Below are 20,922 nucleotides of genomic sequence, written 5' to 3' on the forward strand. Positions count from 1 at the left end.
AATTCATTTATTTAAAAAACTTGCCATCTGCCAGGTGCATGGAAATGAGGACCCTTGGTGATGGGTATATGGAAATTCGTTGTGATAGTGTCTCCTCTGTATGTGTGAAAATTTGATAATAAATATTTTCTTAAAAGCAAAGGGTAATTTAGGTGAAAGTGGTTTCAGCTGTCCAAAACACAATAAACTGGAATTGGTACATATTTATTATAGAAATACTATATTAAATTCCTACTGCAAAGTAAGAAAAAAAAAAGAAAAGAAAAGACCAAAAAAACCCAGTGCTGTATCAGGGGAATGATAAATAGTTGAGTATTGCCAGAACATTAAGTGTGTTTGTAGGGGTGGTGAGGAAGAAACTTCAGATAAAGTGAGAGGCCCCAGAAATCTGAATTCATGTCAGATTTCAGTGATGTCAAGTATGACTGAAACCTGTCAGAATGTTGCAGGCAGGAATTATATACCAGCGCTCCTCATAGTCACATATGTATCGTGGCTGAAAGGTGTTGACTTGCACAAAAGCAGAGACTTTTTCTTTTATGTAAGAGAACAGGATTTCCACATGAGCATGCTGAACAGATTTCCATGTATTTGTTTTGACAGCTTTTATTCCAGTCATTCATTCACTATTCAAAAAGATTATAAAATAAACTTTGTGTTTTATAAAAGATTATAAAATAAACTTTGTGATTATAAAATAAACTGGTTTTTAGCTTTTGTATTAGTCTACTAGGGCTGCCATAACAAAATACTACAGTCTGGGTGGCTTAAGCAACAGGGATTTATTTCCTCATAGTTCTGGAGGCTGGAAGTCCAGGATCAAGGTACAGACAGGGTTGGCTTCTGATGAGACCTTTCTCTTGCACTTGCAGATGGGTCCTTCTCACCGTGTCCTCCCATGGCCTTTCCTCCATGTGGTACTCTCCTGGTGTCTCCTCCTTTTCTTTTCTTTTTTTCTTCTAAGATTTTATCTATTTATTTCTCAGCGAGCGAACACAAGCAGGGGGTAGTGGGAGAAGGAGAAGCAGGCTCCCTGCTGAGCAGGGAGGCTGATGTGGGACTCGATCCCAGGACCCTGGGATCATGACCTGAGCCGAAGGCAGCCAACCAACTGAGCTACCGAGGCATCCCTCCTCCTCTTATTAGAACACCAGTTCTGTTGGATTACGGCACCCACCCTTATGGCCTCATCGAGCCTTAATTACCTCTGAAAAGGCCCTGTCTCCAAAAACAGTCATATTAACAGAAGGTGAGGGCTTCAGCAGAGGAATTGGGGGGAAACACAATTCTGTCATAACAGCTTTCAAACATAAAAACCCCTCAATAAAAAATTATAAAGGATGTATACCCTAGGAGTTAGGAGAAGTATAAAGAGTGATAGACAGAATTTATATAGTAAAATAATTAATTCTGAAGTTGAGACCAAACTCATCCAGCCATCTGTGAAAGGCAACACTCAGTGCGTGGAGGGAAGATTGAAGAGTATCTGCATAAGTATATGTGCCAGCATGTAGTCCCTGTCCAGTGTTCCTCTGCCTTCAATGATTTTATACTGAGGGTATTTCTAGTATTTGTTGCATAAATCTTTTCTATAATTTTACTAAGTGTATATTTTTACATTAAAAGTTATATAAAATAAGACTAAATTAAATATGGAGTGCTAAAAATCACCAAAGATAGTGTAACTTTGAAAATATTAGGATAATGTTTAATTCATAATTTTGCCTCCATGATAAGCCCATCTAAGCTAGGATGTGAATTTAGATGGCAGAATAAATATTTAACATTATCTTTCATTTTTGTATGTGGTTGAACTGATGGTAAAATATAGTCATCTGTTTTGCTCTTTAGAGCTCATTTATTTCAAAATAGAACTGTAAGTGTTTAGGGAGTTACCTTAACTCAGTCATACCGTAAGGGAAAGATCTCATTCATTTGTACCTTGGCACGCCATGATGCTACCCTGATGGCTTAATTTGTCTTGTGATGTAGTAAAAAAACAAACAGTTTGCTAAGTAATTTAATTTTATGGAAACTCCTTAAGGGAATGTTTAAAATACTCAGAACAATTTCAAGAATATTAAGTGAATTAAATTCTGTAGTTATGACATTCATATCTGCTTCTAAAACTAAGTCAGAACAGGGCACCTGGGTGGCTCAGTTGGTTAAGCATCTGCCTTCAGCTCAGGTCATGATCCCAGGGTCCTGGGATTGAGTCCCGCATCGGGCTCCCTGCTCAGCAGAGAGCCTGCTTCTCCCTCTCCCACTCCCGCTGCTTGTGCTTGCTTGCTGAGAAATAAATAGATAAAATCTTTTTTTTTTTTTAAGATTTTATTTATTTATTTGAGAGAGAGGATGAGAGGAGAGAGAGAGAGCACATGAGAGGGGGGAGGGTCAGAGGGTGAAGCAGACTCCCTGCCAAGCAGGGAGCCTGATGCGGGACTCAATCCAGGGACTCCAGGATCATGACCTGAGCTGAAGGCAGTTGCTCAACCAACTGAGCCACCCAGGCGCCCAATAGATAAAATCTTAAAAGAAAAATAAACTAAGTCATGAAGGACATCCAGTTAGAAGTTTACATCCTGAAACTCCTTGTACTGGGAAGTAACAAATCCATACTTTAGTTAAAATGCTTTGTATTCCACAGTTTTTTTTAATTTATACTATTTCTACCAAGATTATCACATGCAGTCAGAGTTTGTTACTAATGCTTCTCTGCTATGCTAAAATGTCTTTATCATTTGGGAAAATCAGTTTGTCCCATTCAAGAGAAAAAGACATCATATTTCCTTTTCAGATTTTTGTCCACACATTGTATTATAAAATGTGTGTATAGCAGGGGAGCCTGGGTGGCTCAGTCAGTTAAGCGTCCAACTCTTGATTTCAGCTCAGGTCATGATCTCAGGGTCATGAGATCAAGCCCTGCATCAGGCTCTGCACTTAGCGGGGAGTCTGCTTAAGATTCTCTCTCTCCCTCTACCCCCTGCCCCCATGCACACATGCATTCTCTCTCCCTCCCTCTCTCTCTAAAACAAATAAGTAAATCTTTAAAATAAAATCAAATATGTGTGTGTATGTAATCTGTTAATAATGGGAAATTTTTTTGTAAGATTGCACTGTTTTCCCTGTTTGAATACAAATTACTTTTGGTACAACCTCAAAAGTTGTTCATTGGTAGAAACACAGTCCTTGCCAGTTTGCCTCTAGGAATAATTTCTCTTGTAATGTGATTTATTTGGCACCAAGTGGTCTCAGGAGTAGCACTGTGCTCAGATTTTGATCGAAGAGGCAAACTGGAATTTCTGGGCACTCTTCTGATTTCCCATGTGATGCAGTGACAGTGTCATTAAAATATCCCTTTTACCTTTTAAAATTAAGCCTTTTTTTTTTTTTAATTCAAGGGGACTTATCAACAAAGAAAATATTCCTTCTGGGTTCAACAACCTTGAAGATTGTATTTTGAATGCTCAGGAAGTGGAAAAATTGTATGAAAGTACTTCTGGTTATATTGGAGAAAGGGGCAAACCTAAACGTCAGAAATCCAGTTCCAAACTTTCTGAACTCAGTGAAAATCAAGATGGTCTTGTGGTAAGTGAAAATTCTATAAAACTTTTACTTGTAACCAGTTAGGAAATATCACATCTCTTTCCCTTGCTTTGTAAAAAAATAATAATTTCAATCATGAGCTTCATAGGACTATAGGATATGAGTTGTGAAGGCCTCAGAGCTACTAAGTGTACACACTTGTATTTCTTTTTAGTAAATATAAAAATCAAAGCTGAGAAAGATTATATTCTGTCAAAAGAAACAGACAGCACACTTTGATTTCCATGTTATTCAAATGATTTTTATCTCATTCTTTTGAGTATTTTTAAATTGTATTTTTGGAATATTGTCATTAAAGCATTTTTTATTTTCCCCCATTCTGTTCATTCTCATATATATGATGTAAAAAAAAAAAATTAATGAACTTAAAGTCAGGTGAAAGAAAACTACATAGGGAAAGAGGATCAACTATCTTTGTGTACAGAAATCTCTGTGTTCAGAAATTTAGTTCAAATCTATACTCTATAAAGTATTTTCTTCCAAATTAATCAGAAACAAAAACAAAAAAGATCAGCTTCTTACAGAGTTACCTCAGACCTGAACCCTGGATCACTGATTTGATATATAAATTATTACAAGGGGTTTCTGTCAATAACAAATATTTATTCAGTTTAACTATTAGTATACATCCTCCTCTTCTGCGTATGCTTCATTTTCTCTGAGAAGTGAGAACCAAAGCCTGTCCGCTTAGTCCCTTTAGTTTTAAAAAATTTAACAACAACGAAAACTAAAGATAGAATTTATAACATAACATGAGCTGGAGTCCCCCTAATGAAAAAAAGTAATGCCCATTCTTACTGTTCAATATGTAAATGCTCCGATCTATTCGATCTCTGACAAGCTTTTAGCTCCATGTTGGGTTTTCTATACATTTAGCAAACTTACAGGCCATCTGTTTTCCATTGTCAGTTTCGACATGTGCTTAGAGAAGATTCCCAGTTTGGCCCTAAATAAAATATACGTAAATGCAAATCCAGGGAAACATGTTAATTTCTTTTTTTCCCTCCAAATATCTTTTTTTTTTAAGATATTTATTTATTTATTTATTTATTTATTTATTTATTTATTTGAGAGAAGGGGGAGCGGCAGGCAGAGGGAGAGGGAGAAGCAGACTCCCTGCTGAGCAGGGAGCCCATCGCAGCGCCCGATCCCAGAACCCTGAGATCATGACCTGAGCCGAAGGCAGACGTTTAAGCAACTGAGCCACCAAGACGCCCCTTTCCCTCCAAATGTCTTGATACTCTGTTTCTAGAAGTAAAGTAATCAGCTAGAAGGGACAGAAGCAATCACCTACCGCAGGCCCATGTCTTATACACTCCAAATAAAGAACGTAAGCTTTGGAACCATTGCACATTAAATGTTTTTAACATTAACTTAATTCTTATTTGGAGGAAAGTAAATTTTTAAATAAAATAACTGGTGCTAATCTCATTAGCACTTTATTTGGCTCACAATTTGCTTATCTGCCAAAGAGATTCACAATGACTAAAATTCCAACAGTTGACTTCTTTGGAAAGATGTGCTTCTCTATCTCAATCCCTTTTTATATGAATTTAACCCATTAATTTTTTTTTCCCACCAGGAATGGTGTCTTAAATTAGCTAGGTGGTAATAACTAATAAAAGTGAAAAAGTACATTTATTCCTTAGAATATGTGTTTGACTGATAAAACTATAGACATATTCTCTGTTTAAAAATGTTTGGATGGGAGAGCCTAATGCTATCCGGTCTTTTTTATGTGAAAGGATTTGCCCCCACCTTAGTTGTCAGTTTCCTCATTCCAGGATTGTGAATGTCACCTATTAACATAAGTGAGCTAAGTGGACCATGTCTTTGTTGCAGTGAATAATTTAAAAACCTGCCAGCACAACTCAGAAGAAAAACTTCCTCATCTAAAGTGAGGGTGTTCTCTAAGAGCTTTTCTAACTGTCATATTCCATAAATTTTTAAATCTAATCTTCACAGGTAACCACAAAGCAAAGAGCCAGGGAACATAGCAAGTATTAAGACTACATCTTAAAAGTTGTGTATCTTAACTTGTCCCTTATGTTTAACCTCCTAATTTTACTTTTCCCAACTCTCCCCCAACACCTTTTCCTACTCCATTTCAAGTTCTTTACACCCTGACTAAACATTTATTTCTATAGCTGGGTCAGCAAGGGAGGAGGGAGAATTATATGTAATTATATGCCTTTATGTGCCAGGAAATATTTCAGATCCTGGAGATAAAGCAGTGAGAAAAACAGGCAAAGGTAGCTGTCCTCCTGGAGCTTACATCCTAGTAGGGGAAACAGACAATAATCAAGATAAGTAAGTAAAACACAAAATATATTGGATAGTGATAACTACTAGGAAGAAACATAAAGCAGGAAATAGGAATTGTGAGGGGGCAGGTGATGCAATTTTAAATAGAGTGGTCTGGGAAGACCTTCCGAGAATTTGACATTTGAGTGTAAAGATTTAGAGAAAGTAAGGAAGCAGGCTATACTATGATAGTAGGTGCAAAGGCCTGGAGACAGTCATTTATCTACAAAATTCAAGAAACCACAAAGACCCCATTGTGATTGGAAGAGAGTGAGCAAAATTAAAGAGGTAATGGGAGAGGGTGGGCAGATGAAGTAGGACCTCATAGATCATTGTAAGGACTCTGCCTTTATTCTGGATGAGATGAGAATCCAGTTGAGGGTTCTAGGTAGAAAAGTGATCTGGCTTACTGAAATTGGTTCAACTACTATGTTGAGAATAGACAGTAAGCAGGCAGGGGCAGAAACAGGGAACCCAGTTAAGAAGCTATTGCAATAATCTAGATTTGAGATGATGATGGTTTGAACTAAGGTCATACCAGAGCCAGCATATATTTCCTTGCAGGCTGTACAATGCACTACTCTAGGGGGCACTGTTCACATGACTAAACTCCTTCCGGAGTGGTACATTGCAGTAGTCATGACATAGTGAACAGATTCTGCATGTGTTTTGAAAGTAGAATTGACAGGATTTCTTGACATTACCTGTGTGGTGTGAAAGTAATCAAGGAGTCAAAGATGACTCCAAGGTTTTTGGCCTGAGCAACTAGATTTGCGTTGCCAGTTTAGCTGAGATAGAGAAGACAGACAGAAGTTTGGGTTCAGTTTTGGACATAAGATTAAGCTGCCCATTAGATATCTAAGAGAGCATGGCAAGGAAGGAAGTGGATTCCTGGGCCAAGAGTTTAGGGAGGAAATCCTGGCTGTAGATACAGTGTGGGAGTCATCAGCAGATGGAGGATATTTAAAGCCAGTATACTGGGTGAGATGACCAAGGGAGTGAATGTGGACAGGAAAGAGAAGTTGCCTCAGGGACGGTGGGCCCTGAGACACACCAACATTTAGAGGATGGGGAAATGAGAAGGTACCAGGGGAGGAGACTTATGAGACTAGCAAAGTAGAAGACAGACAAGGTGAGTTTAGTGCCTTGGCAGCCAAGTGAACAGTGTCTCAAGGAGCAGAAAAGGTCAGATGATGGGTTAAGCAGAAAACTGAGAGTTTGACCATTGGGATTAGCAAGCTGGATATCACTTAGTAAAAGCAGTTTGGGTGAAGAGATGGGAACAAAAGCCATTTTCCAGAGAAAGTGAGAGGAGAGTAACTGAACACAGTGACTAATAATTTCACACTGATCACACCAGCCCACAATACAACTGAGGAGAATATGCTGTAGACCAAAAAAAGCATCTTGCAGATTTGGAATCTCTAAAGCGGGAACTGTCTGGGCATGTTCCCCTTTGTGTTTTCACCTCTTGAGACTGTCATGACCAGCAGAGACCAAGAGACTACAGATAATTCAGAGTTTAAAAATTAGGGGTAGTAAGTGACATTAGAGTGTTCTGCCTTATCTCTAATTATTGCCACAGTCCCAAACTTTTCTTCCCTCTTTAAACTCTTGGCTCATACCTGTGCCCATCAGTCATTCTCAGAGGAAAACCTTGTCTCCTGATTTACTTTGAAGAACTAAGATACGCAGCTTGTTTCAGCAACCGCCCTCACTCCTGCTTCAAAATGTCTCTAGAACTCTACTCATTTTCTTTTCTCACCTGCTCAAATGATAACATGATTTTTCTGATTTCTCAGGTTAACCTCTAAAATCTAGAAGTATCTTTGTAAATTCTACCTTCTACATCCATCTCCCCACCCCGCACCCATGTACATGTACAAACATATACATACACTCACACACTTTTCCTTTTCATTGGCTTCCTCTTCATTGGCTCATTTCTATTGGCCTAGAAAAAGGCTCCATCTCTAAAAGCTTTCTCTCCTGGGCACGATTTAACAGCTTGAATCAAAAGTCATAAGTCAGTCATGCATTTTATCCAGTAATCATACTTCTGCCACTCGGTTCTACTTAAATATGCAAAAAATAATAGTATTAATTTGCTCACCACAAGGCTTTCTTTAATCATGGAAAATTAGAAGCAATTTAAATGTTCAAAAGTGCGAGATCAGATAAGCAACATTTGTACGTCAATTCAATAAAATTAGGATTGTGAAGACTTTGTAATAAAATAAAAACCATTGACAAGTTATATTTTAAGTGCTTTGTATATATTATCAATTTTAATCCTCCCAATAATCCAGAAGGTGGATTTATTATTATTATAATTCTCATTCTAAACATGAGGAGAATGAGGCAGAGGAGAGTAAACAACTTGTCCAAGGTCACACGTGAGTGGTGGAGGTGGGGTTCCCCTATATCCTCCCTCAATATTAAAGTAGATTATAAAGCAGTATACACAGTGTGTACATTCATACATGTATACATATATATGTGTATATATTATATAAGTATATGTGTGTGTATATAAATTATATGTACAAATGTTCATTCCCAGGAAAAAAGACTGCAAGAAAATGTGCCTAAAGTGATTGTATGATGGTGGTAATAGTGGTATTAGAAGCAACTGTTACTCTATCCTCTGTTCTTCAAATGTTCTCCATGTGACATTAATTCTATAATAAGCATTACTCATTACATAAAAAAACAAAAACATAGTCTAGTAGCTCTCTTCTTCATAAACAACATCAATTTAGGGGCGCCTGGGTGGCTCAGTCAGTTAAGTGCCTGACTCTTGATTTCAGCTCACGTCATGATCTCAGGGTCCTGCACTCAGTGAGGAGTCTGCTTGAGATTCTTTCTCTCCTTCTGCCCCTCTCCACCCCACTGCATGCTCTCTCTCTCTCAAATAAATCTTTTAAAAATAATAACCAAAAAATAAACAACATCTATTTAATGTTTTGTACACCCTCTGAAATCACAGGCAGGGTTCAAGGTAAGAGCATAGCTCTTACAGTCAGACCTGAGTTTCCATTTCAACTTTATCACTTAATATCTATGGTAAGTGGGCATATTTTGTCCCTCAGTTGCTTCATCCGTAAAGTGGGAATATTAATAGGTCGTTGTGGTTTTTTGTGAGATTTAAAAGCAACTCAGTGTGCTAAAGAATAGAGAAAACTGAACACAATTCGTACATAAGTCCCTTTCTTCCCCCTCTGTTCTGATGACCAGTCTGTTTCCTTCATTTGCCATCAGACGTTCTGAACAGTCTGCACTCACTCATCAACCCCAGTAGCCCAGATGCTACATCCACTTCTCTGAGGAAACTGCTTTCTCCATGTCACTGTTTGGACATGGGGTTGGAAATGGCCTTTGAAGACACCTGTGCTCTGATGTCTGCTTGGTCCTTGACTCCTCAAGTCCTCGTGGGGCTTGACACTTCATCCCTTTTTCTCAGAACTCTCTCCCTCAGCCTCTGTGACACTGACCTCTCCATGCCCTCTCATCCCCAGTGACTTTCTTCCAGGTCATCTCTTCACTGGCTCATCTTCCACAAAACATACATGGATGGAGATGTTCCCTAAGTTTTGTCCCATTTCTCCTTTCCATTAGCACTTTAACTTGAGAGCTTTTCCACTTGCATAGTGTCAGACATCACCGCTCTACAAATGACTTGCAAGTCAACATTTGATTGAAGCTCTCCCCAGTTCACCCTAGAAAGTCAATGTGTTGGGGGCACCTGGGTGGCTCAGTCGGTGAAGCGTCTGACTCTTGGTTTCAGCTCAGGTTATGATCTCAGAGTTGTGAGATCGAGCCCTGTGTCAGACTCTGTGCTCAGTGGGGAGTCTGCTGGAGATTTCTCTCTCTCCCTCTCCCTCTGCCCCTCCCCCTCTCTAAAAGAAGGAAGGAAGGAAGGAAGGAAAAAAAGAGAAAGGAAGGAAGGAAGAAAGAAAGAAAGAAAATAAGTCAACGGGCTAAAACCAAACTCATTGTCCCTCTTTGATCTCTTTTTCACCAGGAGAGCCATCTGATCTCATCACACCATCATCTTCTCAGCCCTTTTCTAAGTCATTTCTTGGACTTGCCCCTAGTCCCTCCTCCAGCTTTTCAATCAGTTGTCAAATTTAGTTGACTCTGTTTTTAAAATGTTATGAAGGTTCCCCTTGTCCCTTTTTATTGCCATCACATCGCTGAGGCCCTTGTTATAACTGCCCTGGAACATCAAAACAGCCACCCGACATGTCTGCACCCGCTCCCAGCCCCACACTGCCTTACCTCTGCAAAACAGTCCTCTGCCTAATGCAGTGATTTTCAGCCTTTGTTTTCAGTGCACTACGACTCAGCAAGAACTCCTGTCAAAAACTACCTGACAGTGACTCTCTGGGTAGTATCCATATAATGTAAAAAAGCCCAACATTGTGAGCCACTGATTTAAAATTATTCATTCTTTCAGTTATAGAACTAACTATATGACAAGCACTCTTTCAGGAACCAATGACACAATGGTTATCAAAATGGACACATTGTCAGCCATCATGAAGTTTACATTCTTTATAGGATCAAATAAGAAACAAGAAAATAAATAGATGGTGACACATGCTGTGGAGAGAAATGAAGCGGGCATAAAAGACAGGAAGTGGTGGGAGGTGTAGGATTGATGTTGTACAGAGGGTACTGGGGTTAGGCCTCACTGAGAAGATTTGTGCAGGGACCTGAAAGAGGTGAAGGAGTGAGCCATCAGGAACTTTGGGGAGAAGCTATCTAGGGAGAGGGGGCAGCAGGCTTAGCCTGCTGAGGATAAGCAAGAGGCTGCTGTGATTGGAGCAGAGTGGAGGATGATTTTAAGAGATGAGGTCAGAGATGTAGCAAGGGTACTGATCACTTAAGCTTTCGTAGCCATTTTTAGGTCTTTGGGATTTACCTTGAGTGAGATGAGGAGGCATTAGAGGATCAAAGAGAAGAAAATCATTTTCTGGTGTACCTTTTGAAAGAATCACTCTAGCAACTATGTTAAGAATAGCCAGGAGGATGGGGGAGAATAGCCCAGAGGTGGTAAGGGATGAACAAACACTAAAGCAAAATAATTGACATAATCAAATCAAGAGATGATACCAATTTAGGCCAGGATGATAGCTGTGAAGGTGGTAAAGTCAGACTATGGATGTATTTTAAGGTAAAAACAAGAGGATTTTCTAATAGATTGGATGTGGGTGTGAAGAAAGAGGGGGGATGCAGGATGACTCCGAGACGTTTGAAATAGCTAGCTGGAAGGATGGAGAAAACTATTGGAGGGGCAGATTCGGAGTGGGGGGGGAATCAAAGTTTCATTTGGATATGTTGAGCTTAAGATGTTTATTAGTAAAGAACCAAGTAGGCAGTTAGATACATGAATCTGGAGTTCAAGGGAGAGATGGAATAAGTTTGGAAGTCTTTGGCACCAGTTGGCACTTAAAGCCTTGGGCTGGTTTGAGCTATGACAGCATTTTGGGACATACCAACATTTAGTGGGTAGGCAGATGAGAAGGTATAAGCAAAAAAGATTAAGAAGGAGCAACTAGCAATTTTCAGTGCAAACATGTGGGCAAGAGCCTTATTAGATGTCAGTTAAGAGCAAATCAGAAGACAGAAATCAGAATAGTGAGTGAATAGTAATTGCACATGTATATAGCTCACCCACATCTACCTTGATGGTAGATTTGGGTGGAAGAGAGAGGAAAACATCTAGTTAGATGGGTTCAAGAAAGAATCGGGGGAAATGAATTAGGTACTGCAGGTATGGAAAGTCTTTGAAGAGGTTTGCCTCTTTAGGGGGTGAAGAAAAATGAAGCAGCAGCTGGAGATAATGTAAGATCAAGAGAGGGGTTTTAAGACAGTGACATGGGGGTGCCTGGGTGGCTCAGTGGTTAAGCATCTGCCTTTGACTCAGGTCATGATCTCAGGGTCCTGGGTTCGAGCCCCATGTCAGGCTCCCTGCTCAGCAAGGAGTCTGCTTCTCCCTCTCCCTCTGCCCCCACCCCACACTCGTGCTCTCTCTCTCAAATAAATAAATAAAATCTTAAAAAAAAAAAAAAACAACACAGTGATATGGCAGAGTATTTGTGTAAGATAAATCAAAAGAGGGAGGGAATGATGTGCAAGAGAAGGGGATCCATTGCAGGATCAATGTTCTTGAGTAATTGATAAGGGATGGAGCCTAGAGGAGGGGTGGAGGGGTTTGACTGTAACTTACTTTGATCTAAAGACTGTTTCATCAGAAACTTGAACGGTTTGCCCCACTACCTCCTTCACATTACACCAAAGGTCTGTCCCTATGTTCTAACCACAACCTACCCTTCATCTAAGAAAAATAAATACTCTTCTTTTTTTTTTTTAAGATTTTATTTATTTATTTGAGAGAGAGAGAGAAACAGCATGAGAAGGGAGAGAGTCAGAGGGAGAAGCAGGCTCCCCACTGAGCCGGGAGCCTGATGCAGGACTCGATCCCAGGACTCCGGGATCATGACCTGAGCCGAAGGCAGTCGCTTAACCAACTGAGCCACCCAGGCACCCAAATACTCTTCTAACTTTTTAAGCTCACCACATTGATACACACATCTAGAATTTCTTTCCTTTGCATACTATTGAATAAGGAAAGAATGTGCTGACCACTTTGAATTTTATGTTTTGCCAATTAACGTTTAGCAATTATCATTCAGAAAGAACCTATCTTAGAAATAAAGATAATATTAACAGTGTAGCAAACTCCAGTTGGAGGAGTAACCAAAATACAGAAGTCATGATGACAAGGACCAGTGTCTGTCTGGTTCACCTCTCACCTTTGTACCCCAATGCCCAGCAGAGTTCAGCACTCATCAAAAAAATGTGTTGAAAAAAAGTGCATGAATGGTTGCCATATTTTTTAGGGTAACTTGCATAACAAGAAGACCCAAAACACAATGTCTTGAACACAGTAAATGTTCCTTCTCCCGTAACAACCTAAAAAAAAGTTGAGGGCCAGGGAGAGGAGTAGAGGACTTGCTCTGTGCAGTTTTTCAGGAACCCAGGCCAAGTTCCTCTCTGTCATCTTCAAGTAGCTTCCAGTGAACTATGGTGGTTTTCATCTCCTTTCCAGCTCACAGAAGGAGAGCATGAGCATTGAGGAATGTACCTGCTGGGGTAGTTTATTGGCCAGGCCTAGAAGCCACACACATTGTATTGCGCATCCTGTTGGAGAGGAGTCGGTCACATGGCCATATTTCATTGCCGGAGAGACTGGGGAATGCGTTGTTGCTGGGCATGTGGCTACGTCATTTCTGGAAGGAAGGTAGAGTGGATTTGGGTGGATAGTTAGCAAGTTCTATCAGCATCCTCGTATCCTAACAATAGTTCTTCTTAAATATGGATTAAGTTATACAGTTGCTTTAAGCAATAAAACATAAAATGTACTTTCATTCTGAAGGAGGGTACAAAAAGAAACTCAGATGCACATTAAACCTTTGTTGATGAGAATATATCAAATATTTTCCTTCTCTTAGAGCCTAAGTTTAGAATAATGAACCTGTTTTGGCTCCCAGTGTTCTCTGCAGCCTTCAGATTGAGCTGTTTGTATATGGAGGGAAAGCATTTTTTTTTCAGTGTCCTCTATAAAGGCCTTGTCAGCATTTTACAGCTTTAGAAGACAAATTTGTTTTTGCTCCAAGTGTTTTCAAGGGCTTCAGTGGTCAAACAGGTTTTGAGCCCAGCTTTCAATGCCACAACAGACAGGGGGCCAAGGGGAAAAATTGAAAATAAATCCCACAGTCTAAAGCTAATTTTTTCAAGGATTTTGCTCTTTTTAGATTTGAGGTTATTTTTATAATTGAGGAGGGTGGTTCTTAAAATTCAGTTCCTTCTGACACCCAAAAACTGTCCAATTAAATTCTATCATAGCACATCTGTGTGTTTTGAAAGTCACTGGTAAGACTTAACTGAAGCAGAATTTTATGGATTATAAACTAAGCTTTATGTGTTTTTTTTTCATGCAATTCAAGAAGCAGTTTCATTAAATTATTCTTAAAGTCATAATCTGTTCTTTGCTCTTTCTTAAAATTACCCATTTAAAAGATCCTGAGTTTAGAAGACCAATTAAAGTAAAAATTAATGCAGTAACACATTTTTATAAGAGTTTTATTACTTTAACCTTTCATAAGTGCAAACATTAATAAACTCCTCTTTCACCACACCTAGAGAAGTGTTTGGGACATAAAACAGTTCAAAACCTTCAGAAGGCATCAAATCCGTATTTTCTCCTAAGGCAAGTACTATTATAGCTGCAGAACATTTGGAAATCCAGTAACATTCTTCCCATACAGTGGAAGCCTTCTGCATTTCAGCTGTTCTTTTGACCTGTACATCCCATTTTCCCCTTCTCCCATCTCACTGAAGTGAGGGGAATTCCTGATCTCTTTCTTTATCTTAACCTTAGGCGAAGAATGGAAGTCAGAATTTATTGTGTGTTTTGCATCCATGGAAATAGGTACTTGTATTACTGTGTTCAGAGACCTTTACTACCCTTGTTTGTTTCATTCTGAAGAAAGCTGAGATAGGTTGCCAGTTGGAACACATTCTTCACATGTTCCTGTGTCCAAAAGGTATAGGGGCAACCGCCTTAGCCAAGGAATGAACGCGGTGTGCTTGCCTGCTGCGTTAGTGAAAGCAGCTCATGAATATTCAACAGTCTCCAATGTGTGGACAACATGAAAGTTGGAATTATTATAAAGCCTTAAAGAGGAATATGGAACAAGAATGAAAGTCACCCTTTGTCGATTACATCCATAAAAAAACAGATCCTTGGGGAGTTCTTAAACATAGGGATCAAACATTTTTTAAAAAGCAAGTGGGGGAGGGAGTCCAAGTTACTGCTTACTAGTTTTAACCCTGGAGATCAGCCAGACTTTCTCACATTTTACAACTGCTTTTTGCAGAGTTTTCCATTGTATAACATAACTTTTTTCTGTAATTCTCAAAACCTATAAGCAATTATATCTTGGTTCTTTTTGTATAGGGAAAAAAAATCTTCTTACTGAAATATCTAAATTTATATAATACTACTACAGTTTACTTTCTCTTCCCTCTTTCTGAATATTTCCTACCCTTAATGTGAAGATTTTTTTTATTCTGAAATAGTCATTTGCATATAATTAAAAATGTATTTCATTGACACTGTTTTAAAATGATCTGAGGGTAGAGGGTTGTGCTTTCCCTAGGAATTCAGGTTTCAGAGCTTTAGAAAAACCTAATGCTATTGCACTAGATCTTACACTAAAGATTTTGATAATCTATTGAAGACCACGAGTGAGAACAAACACAGATTCTTTGTCATAGATATAACCCCCTTTATCAGGAAGATCACATTCAGGTAATAGCAATTATAAGAGGCCATTTTAGAGAGACCTCTTCTAACTCAAACTTTAGAGTTATAAAAATGTAAATATAATTGAATGTTGTCATAATTTTTATTTCTCAGATCCATTCTAAAATGAACTGTGTAAATCGTCTAAGCATGTAAATTGATGTTTAGTAATGGCAGACACAGACACTCTTCCCAGTGTCTAGAGCATCACCTTAACTGGAGAAATAGTAGTGAAATATTTGGGGGGAGGTGGATTTCATAGTTTTAGAAATAATAATAGCATCAACAACAATAGCTAATATCCTTTAAATGTACCAGGTATTATTCATGTTCTTTACGTGCATTATTTCCTTTAATCTCCAAGGCCGCCTATGTAATTCTGTTAATATTGCCATCTCCATTTTCCAGATGTGGACATTGAGGGTCAAGTAGGGTCAGACAGTTGGTAAATAATAGAGCTAGGATTCAAACCCAAACATTCCGACTCCAGAGCCACCATTCTATTACGTTACGCTGTGTCTCCCTTTGTTTCTACTGTCTGATAGAGCCCAGGGTTTTAAACTTTCAGAATTCCAGATAAGTTGGCCAAACCAACATAAATGGAAAACAATTCATTCATCTACCAAACCAAAGATTAGTTTTCTACTCTAATTATGTGTTTATTTTGTGAGGATTTTTATATATGTCGATTTCATGGGATTATTGAGAACCTTAATCAGATTTGCTTTGTAAAGGGTTTTTCACGATGGGAGGTTATAAATATGTAGATGAACACATGTTGCTTCAATATGTGTTATTCTGATGACCTAGAATAGGTGGACTGTGCTTATTAATGTCCTTTTAAAGCAGATATGAATCTTTGAGTTCAATGAAATTCAGGTTCAGATCTCTAGGACAGCTCTTTTTTTTTTTTTGGTTTACTGAATATAAATGAGCTCTTTTTGCTTTTTTGTAATCTTCCTTCATGGTGATGGCTTACTTATGATGTGCTCAGTCACCTGAATTGTATTCAGAAAGTATTGGCCATGTCACAAAAACCTTACAGGTATGCCTCCTGATAAGTATTAAGCCCTCTTGGTCAGCCTGAAATACATGCTATTCAAAGTAAGTTTCCTATTTATATTTTTTCCATCTTAGCTATTATAAGGATTAATATTAAATATCACAGAAAGAAAGGTTCTTAAGTTAACACCATTTCTATTCATGGATAGTTTACAGTTTGGGTACAAGCTATATGTTATCCCACATTATATTGGTAATTTATCCTGAAAATATGTTAAATGAGCAATGAATGTTACATTGGTTTCTGATAAGATTCAAGGTCAGATTCCTCAGTCCTAGTTCTAATTCTACCCTAATGTTCTGACAGTCTGGGTTTTGTTATGTTTAACTGTAAGGTATGGCTGATACCTAACAAGGACATTATAGGGTACAATGATCATTTTGTGATGGTGTCCGATATCTTCATTAAAAGGATGATAAAATTCAACATCCAATTTTATGCAAGCAGCATATACTAAACTTTTATAGTTTTACTAGTTTTAACAAAGATAGAAATATGAGGACTAGAATTCATTTATACCAGCGTATTGTCTGATCTTTCTGTTTTAAATAAAGGAGGATCTGCTGTTGCATATTTCTTACCATTCCTACTGGGCAACCACAGTTTGTTTTGTTGTTGTTGTTGTTGTTTGTTTTTATTTTTTTAATTTTATTGTGTTATGTTAGTCACCATACATTACATTTTTAGTTTTTGATGTAGTGTTCCATGATTCATTGTTTGCGTATAACACCCAGTGCTTCATTCAATACATGCCCTCCTTAATACCCATCACCGGGCTAACCCATCGCCCCAGCCCCCTACAATTTGTTTTGTTACAGAATATGGAAAGCCTCAATTCCACACCATCTCATGAGAGGGCTGGACCTGACGATGTTGAACTGATGTCCGATGAAAGGTAATTTTAGCATTTGCTCCTCGCATTGCTTACTAAGAGCATGAATAGCTTGCTTTTTTTTCTTTTCACTTAACACAATGTGCATTACAAGAACTAGAAAAAATAGAATTAGAGGTCTGTATGTTTACCAGTAGTATTTTATAGCAAGGAAAATGCTTAGAATAGAAAATCTTCTGTGGTGCTATTAAAGACAAATAACCCCATTCGTGGTTGTGTTTCTAGTTTTGTTTTATTTTGATTTTTTGTTTTGTCTTGTTTCTGAATTTTACAAGAATTTAATGTAGAGCCACTCAGCCTACTTTTAAAATAAATGAAATCATAATTTCACTGGATGAAAAGCATTGTTCTAAAACTGACATTTTATGATATTTTGTTGTTGCTGTTGTTTATAGCAAAGAAGATGAAAAAGGCAGCAGACATACCCAGCATTTTGAGGTGAGTAGCTAACAAAATTTTGATTGTAACTGGGCTGTCCATACGTTCCTGAGAGCACACGTGAAGCACTATTAGTCTGTCAATAAGGAATAATGAGATTGACAGGACTGGGTTTGATCGGAAAGGCAAATACTGAAACATAAAGATTCCTTGAGAAATCATATTCTTTTTGCTTTTAAATGCTTTTACTTTGCTTGCAAAGAGAAACTTCAGCAACATGGAGAGTTCCCTTTAGATTTTCCATAAAACAAAACAAAAAGCCAAAGCTACTGGTTTGATTTTCCATGTTTTTATGCATTTTTAAGTAATTGCAATAAATAGGCAATGCATTGAGTGGATCTGTCACCGAGATTTATCTCATTAATTTTCAAATTAAGATAAACTCAGTGTGAGTTATTAAACCCAGTTTGTTTTCTGAGTTTTATCTCATTTTAAGTAAACCATGGAGAAAAAAGATCTAACTCCCTTATGCTGTCTAGATCTTCAAGTTCCAGTTATTTCCCACCTTCCTCGTTCTCTGAGGGCATCGCCATGCTGACCCCACGTGATTTCCCTTGCTCCCAACTCTGGCCTCCATTCAGTGTGCTCAGCCCCATTTTTCATTCATGTATGTGTGTGTAATCTACATCCAAATGCCTCCAACTCCTCTTTCAGTATTTTTATCAGTTTTTCCCTTGGACAAGATTTAAAGCTTTTTTCAACCTGTTCTTGAATTCTGACCCTTGAAATATGAATTACATCTAGACCTCTCCCTCTAACTCAGTGATTCCTAATCTTTATTGGACATTGTCCTAATTCACTGATGGAGTTAGGAGCATCTGTTGAGTCCTGCTGTGTACGTGTACTGGGCTAGGAGCTACAAGGCAGTGAACAGCTGCAGTCCCCTACCCGCCTTGGAATTCTACAGTCTCGGAGGTTAAGACTCTAAAAGCTGTGGACCCCCTTCTTAGACAAATGCACCCTCGTGTACAATTTGGCATAAAATTGCTGGGAATGAATCGCCACCTCCCTGCCGCTCCCCGCTGGTGCTGTGGACTCGTCCTTTTCCCTCTCTTCAGTTCTTGTCATGTCTACTTCATCAGCCTAGCCAGGTAATAGGAGGGGAATGCTTCCTCTTTCTGACTTCACAGCTGCTGAGCCTCCTCTTTCATCTCTTATTTCCCACTCCTTTAAGCTTCCTTCCTTGGGACCCAGGCATCCAGCTGACATTTTTTTCCCTGACACCAGGTACCTTTTTTCAGAGCACAGTTTCCCCCATGATAGCGTTGCTTTGTTTTCCTTCTTGTTTCACCCTTTCCCTGCTCTTTTCCTCTGCTCACAGCAAGCACTTACTCATCACGCCATTGAACGTGACTTTGAAGAAGATTGCTTTGCCCGCCTCCTAGAGAGGTCTTCTCAGTTCCTCCCTTTTATGCCTGTTCTCCTTTATGAGATAAAAGGGTATAGAGCAGCCTTTGTGGATGGACTTCATAACATTAACTCATAAATCCAAGCGGCACCCAAACTAAATCCGTGCTGAACTCAGTTTGCCTTGGTATGTTTGTGGACAGCTCCCATGGTGGTGGATGAATCATGGGGAAAAAATCTCAAATCCTGCTTCCATGTGCCAGGTCCTATTCTTACATGTGTCAGCCATGTGCTGTTGCCAATCAGCACCCAGCCCACTGCTGGCACTCCTTAAGCATTCACTATTAATAATCATTATCGTCATCATACGTTCAGCTGGGAGATAAAATTAAGCAGTGAGTTAAAATCCAGCCTAAGCTCTCCGTGTCAGGTTTCTTTTACAACTGCCCCAAAGGAGAAAAACAAGACATCACTCCACAAGATTGGGATGATGCTTCTACTCAGGAAGGCATGTGCTTTTTTCACTAAAGGATATATATATTTAATTATTAGGGACAGACCGTGAAAAGATGTTTTCCATTTTTAAAGCCCTTTCCCTTGTTTACAGTGCAATGTCATTGTTTACTACTTAATATGTGTAGCACTTTCTAGAACTTATTAAACAACCTAAATAGTTAATCTGGTGTTCTGGTACTATCACAACAATTCCTAAATTTCAGAGATGAAAAATAAGTCTAGACTTTGGTTACCCCTCCTAGAATTCTGCCTAAGCGGTGTTTTATTTCACGTCTCCTGTAGCCTGAGATTAAGAAGCCAGTGTTTACATGCTCACCGTGGATGGCTCTTTCCAGTTTCATTTTCCATGAAGAAAGTTGGTCCTCATTAATACCATCCTTTAAAATTTTCCTTGTAAGTTCTTAGATTCATGTAAGATTAAGGCCACAAATGCCAGCTATTGAGGAAAGGTGGTCGGTCTTTCTTGTTTTGACTAGCATCTCCGTTAGAATGTGGAACATTAAACCCAGTCTCAGAGATGCTCCTCAGAGGGACACAGAGGCAGAGAGAAGCTGGTCTTAGAATCTGCGGTTCAAACGCAAATGCAGGCACAACTGTGACTTTATTTTTGAAATAAGCATTTTGCAGCCCTAGATGTGTTTTTGTTTGAATGCACGTGTTGAAAAGTGAACATGGATTTACCCCTTCGTTGCACATCTTTTTAGTTTTTTTAATCAACTAATCTTACCCAAAAAGAGAATCTGCTCAAGATCTCAGATGGCCAGTGAAATTATGATTTTTATGGGTAGGTTTTCGAAAGGTGGGCATTTTAATAAAACATACCTTTTTGGGATGTATGAAATGAACTAATGTAAGGAAGAGCCTAGCATCCTATTCCCTGAATATGTTGGAGTCCAGAGCCTTTGTTCATTTGTTTCTTTTTAAGCTCAGTGAACATCTAGAAGTACCCAGAAGAAAGGTCGTCCTTAAAACTAGCAATTTCTAGATTCCAAAAGATATCACTGAAAATACAGATTTTCAAAGTTCTGTTTACAATAGAGCTTAAATCTTATGCTTCAATTTGATTCCTTCTGTAAGTTATTTTCTGATTGGAAATATTTCATGCTTCTGTATGAAGTCCAGAATATTAAAACTGTAACCTTATATTTAATCTCTTTATCAAGAAAGCAAAACCTGTGGGTGCCTGGGTGGCTCAGTTGGTTAAGCGACTGCCTTCGGCTCAGGTCATGATCCTGGAGTCCCGGGATCGAGTCCCACATCGGGCTCCCTGCTCAGCGGGGGGTCTGCTTCCCCCTCTGCCCTCTTCCCTCTCGTGCTCTCTGTCTCTCATTCTCTCTCTCTCTCAAATAAATAAATAAAATCTTTAAAAAAAAAAAAAAA

The 20,922-nt window shown here is 38.7% G+C and overlaps 1 protein-coding gene across 5 annotated transcripts in view; it reads left to right on the plus strand.

Moving 5' to 3' along the window:
- FAM13A (family with sequence similarity 13 member A) overlaps nt 1-20,922 on the plus strand; it is a 105,919-nt gene that overhangs the window by 43,043 nt on the left and 41,954 nt on the right. For all 5 annotated transcript variants that reach the window (XM_081812160.1, XM_081812162.1, XM_031023849.2 and 2 more), the window contains 3 exons: nt 3,402-3,588; nt 17,168-17,244; nt 17,637-17,679. In XM_081812160.1, coding sequence (XP_081668286.1) covers nt 3,402-3,588; nt 17,168-17,244; nt 17,637-17,679 — 307 coding nt within the window. The remainder of the gene's footprint in view (nt 1-3,401; nt 3,589-17,167; nt 17,245-17,636; nt 17,680-20,922) is intronic.

The sequence above is a fragment of the Leptonychotes weddellii genome, chromosome 2 (genome assembly GCF_054177405.1).
Source record: "Leptonychotes weddellii isolate Sample4059 chromosome 2, ASM5417740v2, whole genome shotgun sequence".
Taxonomy (NCBI): Eukaryota; Metazoa; Chordata; class Mammalia; order Carnivora; family Phocidae; genus Leptonychotes; species Leptonychotes weddellii.